The following is a 15973-nucleotide window of genomic DNA, read 5'->3' on the forward strand; positions in this document are numbered from 1 at the left end:
TAGTTCAAGAACCGAAAGGCTAAAGGGAGTAGCTGTTTTTGAAACTGTGGCGTGCATCTTCAGGCTTTTGTACTTCCTGCCCGAGGGTAGCTGCGAGAAAATGACATGGTCCAAATGATGAAGATCTTTTGATGATGGATGTTGCCTTTTTGAGGTAGCGCCTCCTGTAGATACGACGAATGGTAGGGAGAGATGTGCCCATGATGCATTGGGAAGAGTCTGCTACACTTTGAGGCTTAATAAAGGAATAGTATCTCAATATCTGGATAGATTTAAAACCCACTGCCACCAGTAGGGAATTCAAATTCAAGTTATTGAACTAATGCAGAACAAAAGACTGAACTCAGAAATAGCGATCATGAAACTCTTGGATTGGACCATTAATGCTCTTCAGGAAAGGAAAACTGCCATCCTTACTCAAAGGCTTCTGGGAAAAAGCAAATGCCAGTGACATTTACGTGCCATGGACAATAAACAAAAAGAAACAAACCCCAAAATCTCTGCTCCAGTCAGGTCCTTGCTTCCCTAATAACAAGATTCAATGGTCAAGCAGATATACACAGCATGTGAAAGGTCCACCATGTTAGTGTCAGAGTGCCAGCCGGGCACCAATCCAAACTGACAATATCATGATTCCCATTTCTTTTATATATGCAACCCAATTTCTTAAATTACTCCTGAATTGTCAGTGGTGACATTTTATTACCTTCATTAAAGATTTTACTTCGAGGCCTCAGCTTTTCCCAAAGGCTAGATTTTGGTCAATATTTTTGTCCAGAACTGTGACATTCAGCCGATTGAGAACTTTGCAGTCCAATCACGTGTAATTTTCAGACAACTGCACTGCAGAAATATTTCTTTTTTGATTCAAACTATCAGCACTCCGTTGTTTTTCAAAATTATTTCATGAAAAAAGAGTTGAAATTAAAATAGTCTACTGTCAACTTTACATACTGTTTTTACATTTCTATTCTGGAGATTTAGAATACATGATAAATATACTAATCATACATACACATCTGTTACTGCATTAAGTTTGCATTCATAAATTTATAAGCAAATATTCTATGCCATGGAAGCTCGCAGAAGTGAGCTTAGATTTGAAGCTTTTCAATGCTATCAGGAAAGTTAAACTGGAATAATTAACACTGAAGAACAATTTTGCCACCTGGGAAACAAGGCCAAAAAGTCATAAAACAGAAACAGGAGTTGGGCTTGAGCTTGCTTTAATGTTCAGTATGTTGTTCCTTCTCAAGGCTTGTGGCGCATTAAACAGCATTTTTGCCATTTCCATAGCATTTGTCTGTTCCTTACGAGGCTGAGTTGCTAACTCGGCGCTCAACCCAGCACGGCTGGAAAATGTGCAAGGCTGGATTTGAACACCGGACCATTTGCCTCGAAGTCCAGTGCTGATGTCACTACATCACCAGCCGGTTAATATTCAATATGATCATAGCTAATCCAACTTTCCTCAAGTTCACCTTCCCATTCTAGTCACATAATTCTTGACTCCCTTAATGAGTACAAATTTATGAACTTTGAATATATTCAAAGACTCCACCTCCATAGCTTTCTGGCCAAGGAATTCCAAAGACTCACAGCCCTTTTGGAGAAATTCTTCCTCATCTTAGTCTTAAATGGATGTACCTTATTCTGACTCCATGTCCTCTGGTCCTAGACTCTCCCATGATGGGAAACATTCCCCCACCTCCTACCCGCTGCACTTAATCTATCAAGCCCTTAAGTAATTTGTTAGTTTGAATAAGATCAGTAATCATTATTTAAACTACAATAAGAATGGACTCAACATGTTCATATTTTTTTTCTTCATAGGATAAATGCTCTAGTCGACACTTAGGATCATGCTAGTGAATCTTCTACAAACTCTCTCCAATGATAATATATCATTCCCTAAATAAAGGGACGAAAACTGCACACAGTTGTGGCCTTGTACAGTCCTAGTAATTCTTTCTTATTTTTATACTCCAATCCCCTTGAAATGAGAGCCAGCATTACCTAAGCCTTCTTGATGCTCACTTTATATGTTTCATATACAAGGACCGCTAAATCAGTCTGTGCTGCAGCTATTTCCACTTAAATAAATCTATTTTATCATTCTTCCTTTCAAAGCAAACTATTTTACATTTTCCTCTATTACATCTGTTCAGCAACTTTCTGCCCAATCAGTTAATTTCCTCCAAATTCGCCATCCCACCATTTTAGTATCATCTACAAATTTAGCTCGAGAACAATCACTTCATTTCTCTAACTCATTGTAAATGACGTCAGTCCCAGTGACACCACACTGGATGCAGACTGTCAACCTGAAATTGACCCTCTTATTCTTATTCCTAACTTCCTGCTCGTTAGTCACTTTTATCCATGCTGGTACATTACCTTCAATACTCTGAGTTCTTATCCTGCAAAAGCTCTTCTCAAATGCCTTTTCAAAATCCAAACATGTTCCTGGTTCCCTTTTGGGTGATACTTCCTCAAAGAACTCTACCTGATCAATTTTTTTCATGAAGCCACAGTGACTCTACTCAGGTTATAAGACCATAAGGTCTAGGAGCAGAATTAGGCTATTTGGCCCATTGAGTCTATTCCACCAATTCATCATGGCTGATCCAATTTTCCTCTTAGCCTGAATCTCCTGCCTTCTCTCTGCATCCCTTCATGCCCTGAACAATCAAAAATCTATCATCCTCTGCCTTATACTGTATATACATAAAGAATTGACCTCCACAGCTGCCTGCAGCAAAGAATTCCACAGATTTACCTCTCTCTGGCAAAATAAATTCCTCCTCATCTGTTTTAAAAGGATGCATCTCTATTCTGAGGCCATATGCTCTTGTCTTGGTCTCTCCCACCACAGGAAACAACCTCTCCACATCCACTCTATCAGGGCCTTTCACCATTTGATACGTTTCAACTAGGTCACCTCTCAATCTTCTGAATTCTAGTCAATACAGGCCCAGAGCCATCAAAAGCTTTTCTATGACATCGTTCAATCCTGCTATCATTTTCACGAGCCTCCTTTGAACCTTCTGCAGTTTCATCCTTTCTAAGATAAGGGGCCCAAAACTGCTCACAATACTCAAGTGAGGCCTCACTGGTGCTTTATAAAGTCTCAACATCATATCTTTGGTTTTATATTCTAGTCCTCTTGAAATGAACGCTAATATTGCAACTGCCTTCCTTACCACAGATTCAATCTGCAAATTAATCTTCAGGGAATCTTGCACAAGGACTCCTAACTTCCTTTGTACTTCAGTTTTTTTGTATTTTCTCTCCATTTAGAAAAGCCAACCCTTTCATTTCTTCTACCAAAGTGCATGACCATACACTTTCCGACATTGTATTCCATCTGCCATTTCTTTGCCAATTTTCCTACTCTGTCTAACTCCTTCTGTAGCCTATTTCCTCAAAACTACCTGGCCCTCCATCTATCTTCATAAAATCTGCAAACTTTGAACAAAGCCATCAATTCCGTCATCCAAATCATTGACATATAATTTAAAACGAATCGGTCCCTACACAGACCCCTATGGAACACCACTAGTCACTGGCAGCCAGTCAGAAAAGGCCCGCTTTATTCCCATTCTTTGCCTCCTGCCAATCAGCCACTGTTTTATCCATGCTAGAATCTTCTGTGTAATACCAAGGGCTCACAGCTTGTTAAGCAGCCTTAAGTATGGCACCTTGTCAAAGGCCTTCTCAAAATCCAAGTACTCAACATCAACCAATTCTCCTTGTGTATCCTGCGTGTTACTTCTTCAAATAATTTGTCAGCCAAGATTTTCCTTTGAGGGAAATCATGCTATGGCCTTTTTTTAAAATCAAGTACCCCAAGTCCTCAACCTTAATAATCAATTTCAACATCTTCCCAAGCACTGAGGTCAGACTAACAGGCCCATAGTTTCCATTTATGACTTTCTTCATGATGTGAACTGATCCAAGTTAACCGTTGTAATGAGTTTTCTTGGTGGGATAGGTAAAAGCACAGAGGGTGTGTAGCTTTGCTCATTTCTCGTCTTAGAGCTTCTCTCAATTTATGTGAAAATTTCTAAGGAATTGTATTTACCTGGACTTTTGGCCGAGCCATGGTTCTGCCTCTCCAAACCCACCACTCACCCTTCCCCATCACTTCACTTGTTCAAATTGAAACAGCTGATTTGCCTCCAGATCAATCCAACTCTGAACTAATCTCCAACCCAGTCTTGATCCAGGACTGATACTGGCTACCTCCACCTACTTAACATTGATATCCCCACCGCTCCTCCAGCTTCTCCACCACTCTCCGTGCACTGATGCCTCCAGCTGTACTAATGGTTTGTGTTTGGGTGGGGGTGGAAGTTGGAGATTTGCTGGGATCCACATCGTTGTCTCAGACCAGCACAAAGTGTCATCACAGAGAAGGCATGGCAGCTCCGCTACTTTCTTCAAAGTTTGCGTAGATTTGGCACGTCATCTAAAACTCTGGCGAACTTTTATAGATATACAATGGAGAGTAACCTAACTGGTTGCATCCCAGGCTGGTATGGAAACACCAATGACCAGGAATGGGAAAAAGCTCCAGAATTTGGTGGAGGCAGCCCAGTCCATCACAGGCGAAGCCCTCCCCTCACTGAGTACAGTTCCATGGAGCGCTGCCATGTGAAAGCAGCATCCATCATCAAGGAAACCCCTTAACTTCCAGGTCACGCCCTCTTCTTACTACTACCAGTGGGCAGGAGGTACAGAAGCCTTAGGTCCCACACCACCAGGTTCAAGAACAGGTATTACCCCTCAACCATCATGCTCCTGAACCATTGTGGATAACTTCAGTCATCACTACACTGAACTGATTATATGACTACAGACTCACTTTCAAGGGTTCTTTACAACTCATGTTCTCCGTATTATTTTTATTTGAAGTTTGCATTCCTTTGCACATTGGTGTTTGCCAGCTTTTATGTACAGTTGTTTTGTAAAATTCTATTGTATTTCTCTTTTCCTGAAAATGTCTGCAAGAAAATGAATCTCAAGGTAGTATATAGCAACATATATGTACTTTGATTATAAATTTACTTTAAAATTCAAACTTTTCAACTTAAATAGCATTAGTTTAAACTAAGTGCCACACTTAAGTACATGGGCAGTCAAAATGGGATTCAGATTCCCTGTTTGCTGGTACGCACCTGGTTCTGCATCCGTCAACACTGACGTAATGGAGCAAACCTCCCATGCTTCCAGGAACTGACAATTAGATATCAGGAAAGGACATACGGAAATGAGGAATAAACTGTCCTGGTCCCATTGGATCTCCATCAAAGAGCACTGACATACAGGAGCAGTAAAGAGAGAATCCAGTGCTTGGGGTCAAGAGCCAGATATCCTCTGCACAATTCCCCAGAACTGCATCTCTTCTGTACAACACAAGCTGGAGCCAACACGCAAACTGATGGGTGAGTATCTTTATAGCTGCCATCCACCCAATTTCCAATCAACAAAAAACAGAATGACCTCACTTTAGCTTAGTAACACAGGAAAATTCTTGTCTCTATTACAACCTAAGTGTAAATGGAATACAGCAAAAACCATGCATAATACAGAAAAGTACATGTTTGTTTCTGAAATTCCTGCATAACCCTGGTTTGAATCACATATTCTGAGAACACTCAAAATCACACACACACCCCTAATTCACATGTGGGCCTGGAAACAGTTTTGAGAGTTCTAACTTCTTTCCACTAATCATCCCACCCATTCACATCAAAGGCATCATGATTGTTCGGGAATGTGCCCTTATTTCGGGAATAGTATCCTTATTTTTTTTCAAATAACTGATGCAGGAGGGAATTTTTCTTGAGTGAATGAGGATGTGGGAAGTGTCAATGGGAATATATTCAGCCCACATTCCATATGGATACATTCCAGCAGCAGTCGTTCTAGAAAGCTGCTTAATTGAGAGCAGAGAAAATTTACAAGAATGTTGCCAGGACTTACAGACTTGAGATAAAGGGAAAGGATTAACAATTAGGACTTTATTCCCTGGACTGTAGGAGATTGAGGGAAGATCTTGTAAGAGGTACATAAGATTATGAGGGGTATAGATAGTGTGAATGCATGCAGGCCTTTTCCCTCATGTTGGGTGAGACTGGGACTAGAGATCATAGGTCAAGAGCAAAAGGTGAAATATTTAAGGGAAAGCTGAGGGGACACTTCTTCACTCAAAGGTTGGTGTGAGCGTGGAGCAAGCTGCCAGCAGAAGTGGTAGATGCGGATTCAATTGTAACATTTAAGAGGTTTGCATAGAACCATGGATGAGAGGGGCATGGATGGCTATGGTCCGGGTACAGGTAGAGGGGACTGAACAAAAGATCAGGTCAGCATGCACTTGATAGGCTAAGAGGTCTGTTGTTGAGCTGCTGAACTTTATGAGTTGGCCACTCCCCCAGCCCACAGGCACCAAGATCACTTTCGGCCGCCCCGGCTAACTGAACAATCTCCTGGTCTGCGTAACAGTGTGACAATGAGGAATACAAAACTATTCCAAAACGACAAAAAAAAGTTCTGAGCTATCGAAGGCTATGGAAATGCTGGTAAATGGGAATAGTATAGATAAGCACACTGGTCGTCATGGATACGGAGGGGGTGAAGGGCTTGTTGCTATATTATGCATTTCCATGACATGCAGTGTACTCCTACAGCAACCACCCATGGAGCTACTTCAACAGATGAAGGTTTAGTGTTCCTCTAAAGACAGACCCTTCCACGTTACTGCTAAATCTGCTGACTACCAATGGCTGCCAGTGTCTTCAAGTTCCCAAAGATGCAGCTCTCTAACATCGCTGGCCTGCACTCTCATATTGTTGTGTTTGAGCTCTGCACCGACAGGCGCGTGATGAAACGTTTCACTGTGATGAAAAGCCGATTAATTGTCAGGGTAAATTCAGTTTCTCCCATCATCACCATCAAAGTTAAATCCTGTCCAATCCCTCACAACCTGTCACCCAGACTGCTGCAGTCACAGTTACTAAGCTCCAGGTTTGCAATGAAATGGTCCTGAAAGATTTCCAGAGCAGCCTGCTAAATGAAAGCAAAGGAGACAGACAGAACAAAGTATGCCAAATACCAAAGGTTCAAGGTCAGGGTTCAGATTAACATTCCATCAACATGTACACATCAAATGATCACATCTTCACCGTCTTGCTCATAAATAAACCAAATGCGCACATAATGATGTACCATTAATTTTAATCCGAGGAGGTCTTTGTCAAGAATAAAACTAATAAATCTTAGTCATATTTTATCTTGTTGAATCATTCACAGGATGTGGGAGACCCTGGAAAGAACAGTGTTCATTGGCAAACCCTAACTCCCCATGAGAAGGTGGTGAGCCATCATTTTGAACAGCTGCAGCCTGCGTGTAGAAGGTGATTCCACAGTGCTACTACACAGGAAAATACGAAGCTCAGTCCCAGTGATCAGGTAGGTGGTCAAAATGTGTCTGTCATGATGGTGTGCAACTTGAATGAGAACCTAGGGGCATTGATTCTCTTTACACTGAGGGCGGTAGACATGTGGAATGAGCTGCCAAGAGGAGCGCTGAGGCAGCTAGGATGACTTTTAAAAGACACTAGGACAGGTACATGGACTGGTAAGGTTTAGAAGATTATGGGCCAAATGTTCACAAATGGGACCATCTTGGATGGGCTTCTTGGTTGGCACTGACCAGTTGGGAAAAATGGCCTGTAAGAATCTTCAACTCCATAATACTTGTGCTTTGTAAGTGAAAGTGTTCAAGGGTTTGGGGTGTGGTTGTGGTCAAAGCATCCTTGGAAAGTCACCGATATCCCTTTACTTATTAACTGGAATTGCAATTGGCTTATTGTACATTGAAAAGCTTGTACATATGGATCAATTCGCCACAATGGAGCATTAAGGGAGTAAAAGGTAAAACAGTTACTGGATGAAGGCAGGAGAATGGGGTTGAGGAGAGTAAATAAATTAGCCATGATGGAATGGCAGAGCAGATTCGATGGGCTAAATAACCCGAATCTTCTCCCATTTCTTATGGTCTAAAACAACAGCAGAATACAGAGTAAATTGTAACAGCTATAGAGAAAGTACAGTGCAGCTAGACAACGAGGCCCAAGGTCATAACAGGGTCAAGAGTCCATCTTATCATACTAGGGAACCATTCAATAGTTTTATCACAGTGGGTAAGCATTCATACAAAAAACAGCTGGATAAACTTGCAGTGAAAGCAGGGGCAATTCCCGTCAGCGCTCAGGGAGGTGCAACTGTTCCACCACCGCAGGCCATTACATCGCTTGACCTGGCCACAAGAAATACCACAGTGTTCTCCGGATTGAGAGCAGAAAAATGGCCAAGGACCATTAACACTGATAGCATCAGCAAGCCCTGCTTACCATACAGGGATTGGCACAAAAGTGGACCATGTCAGATTCAGAGTCGCTTTGAGACCATCGAGGAATCTTCAAAAGGTGATGTCTCAAGTAGGTAGCGTTCGCTCATGGTCCAGGACATGCCCTCTTCTCATTACTACTGTCAGGGAGGAGGTACAAGAGCCTGAAGACACACATGCATCATTTTAGGAACAGCTTCTTTCACCAGATTTCTGAACGGTCCATGAACACTACCTCACTATTTTGGTCTCTTTCTGCACTTAAAAAATGCATTCTTATTTTAACTTGTGGCTTTTTAAAAAAAAATGTATTGCGCTGTACTGCTGCCTCAAAACAACAAATTTCATGATACATGTCAGTGATAATAAACTTGATTCTGATTGGCTCAGCCTCCTCAACCCTTCATAGATACAAGATTCAGCTGAGATATTTAACAAATCAAGAATTAAGGAGTTAGCACAGAGGTTAACTGTCAGCCATGAATGCCCAGACTAGATGCAAGGGGCTGAATGGTCCGCTTGATTTTCTTACATTCAGTGTACAACATCAACACAAATAACCTACTGCTGTAATTTCCATGATAAGTAAGGAGAATGAGTCAGCCCAGTGAGTGGAGATGCAGCTGTGGGAATGCAGCCACTGTTTTATTCACACAACAGCCATCCGATTTCAGAGATGTAGAGGAAAGCAGATAACATAGAGAGGACAGTGTGCATTATAACAAGGAGAATTACCAAGTAATACAGCAAAAACCTCTCCTTACCCTTGGCTAGCTCAGTCACCCACTGAATCACTGGCAGACCTGATATCTCCAATCACCCTCAATAAGACAGGGCATTCATGGGCCACACAGACAGGATATTGCCTGTGTTGTAAACACGGGTTGGAATGCCACATGCATTATAAATACAGTGAGACATGGTACACTGTCTCCTGCCTCCAGTCATTATAAACAGGAAACGGTCCTTGCTTTCTAATCTACAATTTAATATTCAGTTGTATAAATACATTTATGAAATCTAAGGTTCCAGATTATATGAAAAATGAACAGAGAGACTGGAAATAATGAATTAAACATATGGGCTTCACACATCCATGTGTCAGGTCTGAAGCGGGGTGGGAAAAATCAGTCTTTGCAAATTAAATGACGTTGGCCATTTGCAGCAGGCAAAAATTGCCCAAATTTAGCACAAAGCAGCACTGAACTGGCAAACCTTTCTCACAAATGCTCCGAGAGAAATGGCGTGGAAAGTCAAAATGTCAGACAGCAGCAGAAGTGAGATGGCTGGGGTTGGGAGCAGGACTCGCTGACGGAGCAGAGTGCGACGTGTTTAACCTGGGATTCACTCGCTGCCCAGAGTGCTGCACTGGGTGAAGTGACTGGGCCATCCTGGGTGCTGACAATCAAGCTACACTGCACAACTGGAGAAACTGAGCTGGCACTCAAAGACCACATAAATAAGGCATTCCCATCTTTGCCAGAAATGATGATTTGGAATCAGTCTGGTCACACGAGACAGACTGGCTCAGATCACTAACCCTGATTAGATTTTACAAGCAGGTTTCAAACTGACTCCAGATCCTTCTTCCACATTTCCCAATAAATTCACCCCCTCAACCGCGTTAAGCTCTGCAGAAACATCAAGCAAAGAGTACAAGTCCACATGAACCCCCTCATGCCAGCCCCATGCTTCACTCCAAACAATCCAGCCCTGGGTGCTTTTATTTACCGATGAACAAGCTTGCTCCCCTTGCTCTGAGCTCCAGTTTATTTTTCAGGATGCAGTTTGAACAGATGGGACTCCAGGGGGTTAGAGGCTGATTAAAACCTACTTGACCTGCCGCTCACCTGACAGACACTCATTCAAAGCTGAAAACAGTTCTTCGAATGCTTCAATAAACATTACTGATAGTTAAGCTGCCAACACAAGATCAGCGACCATCAGGCTCCGCGGCCTGACCCAGAAATACACACTCAGTCTAATTGTGCACTATAAAGACTTATGGTAATAAGACATGCATTATACCAGGATAGGTTTGGACATGAAAGCCTTTCACTCTCAGTTAAAATATGCATGCCAATTCATCCTCCTACAGTCAGTCAATACTCCAAAGCAGGCAGCTCTGTGAAATGTGGCTGTTTACAGTAAACAGTGACATTGCTATGAAGGTGACTTTGCCCAGCGAAACTTAACATTGCACAAGTGAAACCCAAATGCAGTGAGAGTGTCACATTTTGAATTGATGCTTCCAAAAAAAACCACTCAGAAGTCAGAACAAATCGTGAAGTGTTTGCACTCTTTCTTGCTCAATCATACAGAGACATTTATTTAACAGGGAAAGAATGATATTTGATAAGCAGTTTCGGCTCATTGAACCCTCCACTTTTGACTTCCTTGTGCCAACTCATCTTTTGCCTACATTACTAAAGAAAGGAATGTGATCGAATATCCTGTGGTTGCAACTACAGTCTCAATAGCACCAGGGTCACGGGGTGCAGCAACATCACACCTCCAGTGATGCTGGATAAATGTGGCTATCCCGTCTCTGTTCTGTGCTGTGCTGTGCTCTCCCATCACTTGATGGATCCCACCCTGGCGTCCTAGCTTACTTGATGCCCTTGCTGAGGGAAAGCTGGCAAGAAAACAGAATCCAGAATGGGTTCTGCATCCCCAAGTCACCAACCTAATCACAACTACCACCAGCTAGGACTCATAATTCCAGCCATTAAAAGCAACTCTTCACTGCAGGCCAAACAGCGTCAGTGCATCAAGTAGATTGGGGTGGCTTCTGGATAATTCAGTCACAGACAGCACAATCACTGGGATCCAGTGAACAGCAGTTCTAAATATTTCAGTCCTGCTGCACTTTGCACTTTAGCAGCTTTATTTCTTCAATGACTGCTCACCCTGACACCCTAAAGGATATAAATGAAGGAGGACACACAGAGGACAGTGGAGGGAGGGAGGGACAGGCTGAGGAAATACCCCGCTCCAAGTGACACATTTGGTTGTGGATAGGGGTTATTAGTTTCACGTTATTAGTGGAAATTAGTTTCACGGTGGAGGAAGGTATGTTATACTTTATTTTTATTTAGAGATATAGCACGGTAACAGGCTCTTCTGGCCCAACGAGCCTGCGCCGTCCAATTACACCTATGTGGCCAATTAACCTGCTAACTCATACATCTTTTTTGGACTGTGGGAGGAAACTGGAGCATCCAGAGGAAACCCGCGCAGTCACAGAGAGAATGTACAAGCTCCTTACAGAGAGCGGTGGAATCGAACCCTGGTCACGTTACATTAACCACTACGCTACCGTGCCGTCCTTGCAGAGGAATTCAGCCCACTGAGTTCACCTGGGCTCTTGGAGCAGGGCTGATTTTTGCGTTTCTCCACAATTCGCTCACGTGCACCCACTTCCCCCCTGACTCTTCCATCACAAACCCTCTCTGCGAGCTGTTTACGGGGGGGGGGGGGCAATAAACCCAACCACTCTGGGACGTGGGAGGAAACCAGAGCCCCTACAGTAAACCCACATGGGGAGAAAGTGCAAACACCCCCCCCACCAAACACTGGGGCAGTGAGGCAGGAGCACTAACTACTGCACCTCCAGTGCTATTGGCGACGTGGATGTGAAGTGAGAGTGTCTAGAAATTCATCCTGTTCAATGCCTTATTTTTAATACTACATATCTTTAAAACAATTGCTAATTCCTGGAATCAATTCTGATAGGCATGACTCCCAGGATAGATCATTTGTTCCATACATTACAAGTCTTTGGAGAATCACCCAGAAAACTAGCCCACATGTTCTGAGGTGAGGCTGAGGCTATCAATCAGTGAGCAGCAGGGTTACTGCCCCTGTGACGTTTATTTTTCTTGTTACCCAAGACTATTAGCCAAAAATAATCTCTGCCTCTTTGACATGGCTCACATTTTCATTCGCTTTGTCCAATGCAACTTATAGGAATCAGCTTCAGACTTGGGTTATACTGGAGAGTTTAGGGTGAAGAGGCTGTTTCCTGAAAGGAGGGTAGATGGCACCAAAGGAGCAGTCCTGGGTAAATTATGCTCAGTTAGGGTTGGGGTTGGACGCTCTTAGAACAGCCATGTTTAGCAGGAAATCATAAAGAAGAGATTCTGCAGATGCTGGAAGTCTTGAGCAACACACACAAAATGCTGGAGGAACTTAAGAGTTTGATTCAGTCTTGACGAAGGGTCTTGGCCCAAAACGCAGACCGTTTAATCCCTTCGATACATGCTGCTTGACTTGCTGAGTTCCTCCAGCACTGTTGCTCAACCTCTAGCAGGGCCAGGTGTCTGGAAACCCTTGCTAGATGCTGGGAACTCTCATCTGGGAATATTTCTGTGAAGTAACATGTAGTCAGACTTATAAGTAGTTTGACTAGTTTCTTACACATTCCCCAGTGCACAGGAGAACATGCAACGGGCAGTCTTCAGTCCCTGCAGATCCAGAGCAGCCTCCTACGGCAGGCTATTGTCCTGGGCAGATGCTGGCCCACCAGTGGCAGAGATGGATTTTCAGCTACGGAGGGCTCCACGCCTCCGAAATAGCCCATACTGTTCCAGACTCTGAGAAAGATTAAAAAGTGCTATTTTATCACTTTCACGTTCAAGTGTGACTAAAAATCAATGGCATTTCGGGAACAGATCAGAGACACTTAATATCTTGCGACTCAATCAAATATCCTGAGCTGGAACTGGATCAATGATCCTTCATAGTCACTGCAACCCCCTTGTGGGCAGTTCTGCAGGAGTTCCTTCATTGGGACTTCAACAAATCAAAATCGCGGCTCACCACAACCTTTCCAAGGGTAAATGCTGTCTAGATCCGATAAATGACTGAGGAAGAAGGACTAAACTATGGTGGTATCAGTGGCTGCCTGATAAGGGAAAGCTGCATTTATGCAGTACTTTCCATAGTACAATTCCCGACTATCCCAAGCTGTTCCAGAGCAGCAAGGAATGACATAATCTGCCGCTGTTACAAGTGACTATACTGACTGCTGGGGCTCAAAGTTTGGACAAGAACTGACAGTGGGATGTGGGTTTAGTGAGGGAGTCTGTGCAGCCAGTGAAATAGCCTCAAAATCAGACCAAAACCAAAGACACACCAGGGGCCAGAATGGAAAATAATTGGACAGCTAAGGTATGAGAGGGTATAGAGATCGGGAACATCATCTCTTGTGATGACCACCTCAATAAATGCAAATGATGCTGGTCAGCACCCCACAAAGACAGACTAATACTGTAGTAAGGACACCATTAGCATAGCTCTGATGGAAATATTCAACGGAACCAACTCATTAACTCCTATTTTCAAGCAGAGCTGCCATGCATTAGTTTCAAGAACATTGTTTTTTTTTTTGTAAAAGGACTCCCAAAGGGCCACAAGTACTTACATCTTCCAATTATACTTAGTTGCAGGTGGGTTCCCATCTGCTTTACACGTCAGCCTCACATTCTCTCTGTTCAAGTACCAATTCCCATCGAACCCTTCCACTGTAACCTCTGGTTCATCTGCAGAGACCAACAAACTCAGTAAAAATGGAAGATTCAGAGATCCATTCGTTTCATTCTTACCCAAGGCCCACATTGACATAAATAACCCATTTGTTGCACCTAATGCACAGGTCACCTTGTTATTTAAAATGCAACCGTTTGCAATTGTGTCCCAGGTAAGCTTACCCTCTCAGTAAACATCATACAGTAATAATCTATGACTTTGATTCAATGAGTATATTCTAAGGGGTGCCAAGAAAGGCCTATGTGACACCTTGAAAGATGTTAGTTAAAACACACGATGCAGGACATATTACAGTTTATTTGGAGAGCACCCATATCTACTGATGACCACTCATCAACATTGCCCACCATCCCTCAGATTTTCTACTCTTTGGCCCCACCATTGCCCGGCTTGCCTTGAAACCCCCATCCTTCTCCCTTCATTATACTGGCTTGAATCTGTTCTTCTGGCAGCCCCACCCACAGTATGCTCCATTCTCTGCTGCTTTCCCCTCTTCCCAGTATCAGTCTCTCAGTGCCAGGCATTGAAGCTGCCGCCTGTACACACGAGCACTGTCAGAATTCACGGAGAAGGTGGGGGTGGGGATGTTGAGATACATCAGGACCAAATGTCATGAGGACATTTTGCTCGCCACAGTCCCAAGGAGACACCAGATTGTGGCGGAGGGAGAGTGAGCTAAAAAGAAGCGAGCCGAGGCAATTGGCACATTTTGCACACCACGGTCCCAAGGAGACTCCGGACTGCATCGAGGAAGAGAGCTTAAAACAAGTGAGCGGGGGCACCTGGCACATTTTGCGCACTCCAGTCACGTGGAGACTCCAGATTGCGTCGAGGGAGAGAAGAGTCTAAAAGAAGCGAGCGGGGGCAGTTGGCACATTTTGCGCACTCCAGTCATGAGGAGACTCCAGATTGCGCCAAGAGAGAGTATAAAAGAAGCCAGCAGAGGCAGTTGGCACATTTTGCACGCTCCAGTCACGTGGAGACTCCAGATTGCGTCGAGGGAGACAGAGTCTGAAAGAAGCGAGCAGGGGCAGTTAGCACATTTTGCGCACTCCAGTCATGAGGAGACACTAGATTGTGTTGAGGAATAGTTTAAAACAAGTGAGCGGGGGCAGTTAGAACATTTTGCGCACCACAGCCCTGAGGCGATTCCAGACTGCATACAGGGAGAGCGAGTTTAGAAGAAGCGAGCAGGGGCAGTCGGCACATTTTGTGCACTCCAGTCCCGAGGAGGCACTGGATTGTGCAGAGGGAGAGCGAGTTCAAAAGAAGCCAGCAGGGGCAGCCGGCACATTTTGTGCACTCCAGTCCCGAGGAGGCACTGGATTGTGCAGAGGGAGAGCGAGTTCAAAAGAAGCCAGCAGGGGCAGTCGGCACATTTTGCACGCCAGAGTCCAGAAGAGACGCTGGTGTGTGTACAGGGAGAACGTTTAAAAGAAGCAAATGGGGTAGCTGGCACATTTTGCACACCACAGTTCCCAAGGAGACATTCAATTGTGCATAATTAAGCACTTGGCAAGGATCAATAAAAAGAGGTTAGGTTTAAGCAGAGCAGTCATTGAGGGAGCTGGCATTGTGCAAGTGGGCCAATGGCAGAGTGGGGAGTTGAACCTTTGGCTAACTGAGGCTTCCATGAAGAGAGGCGTAGACTGATTTTTTTTTTCATCATTTATTCTCTCCTCCTTTCTTATTGCACATTTAGAGCAGTAGGGATGCCAGACAGGATACTTGCGGGATGTGGGAAGACAGGGAGACCTGCAGTGTCCCTGACAACACCTGCAAGAAGTGCATCCAGCTGTAGCTTCTAATAGATTGCGTTAAAGAGTTAGAGAAGGAACTGGATGAACTCCGGATCATTCGGGAGGCTGAGAGGTTGATGGGCAGGGCATACAGGGACGTAGTTACACCCACGGTACAGGACACAGGTAGCTGGCTGACCGTCAGGAGGGCTAAAGGGGATAGGCAGCCAGTGCAGAGTACCTCTGTGGCCATTCCCCTCAACAACTTTGG

At 43.9% G+C, this 15973-nt stretch overlaps 1 protein-coding gene across 6 annotated transcripts in view; it reads right to left on the bottom strand.

The window, feature by feature from the left end:
* Positions 1-15973, bottom strand: part of nectin1b (nectin cell adhesion molecule 1b) — a 544761-nt gene that overhangs the window by 371421 nt on the left and 157367 nt on the right. For all 6 annotated transcript variants that reach the window (XM_063038123.1, XM_063038120.1, XM_063038124.1 and 3 more), the window contains exon 4: positions 13839-13956. In XM_063038123.1, coding sequence (XP_062894193.1) covers positions 13839-13956 — 118 coding nt within the window. The remainder of the gene's footprint in view (positions 1-13838; positions 13957-15973) is intronic.

This window comes from Mobula hypostoma, chromosome X2 (assembly GCF_963921235.1).
Source record: "Mobula hypostoma chromosome X2, sMobHyp1.1, whole genome shotgun sequence".
Taxonomy (NCBI): Eukaryota; Metazoa; Chordata; class Chondrichthyes; order Myliobatiformes; family Myliobatidae; genus Mobula; species Mobula hypostoma.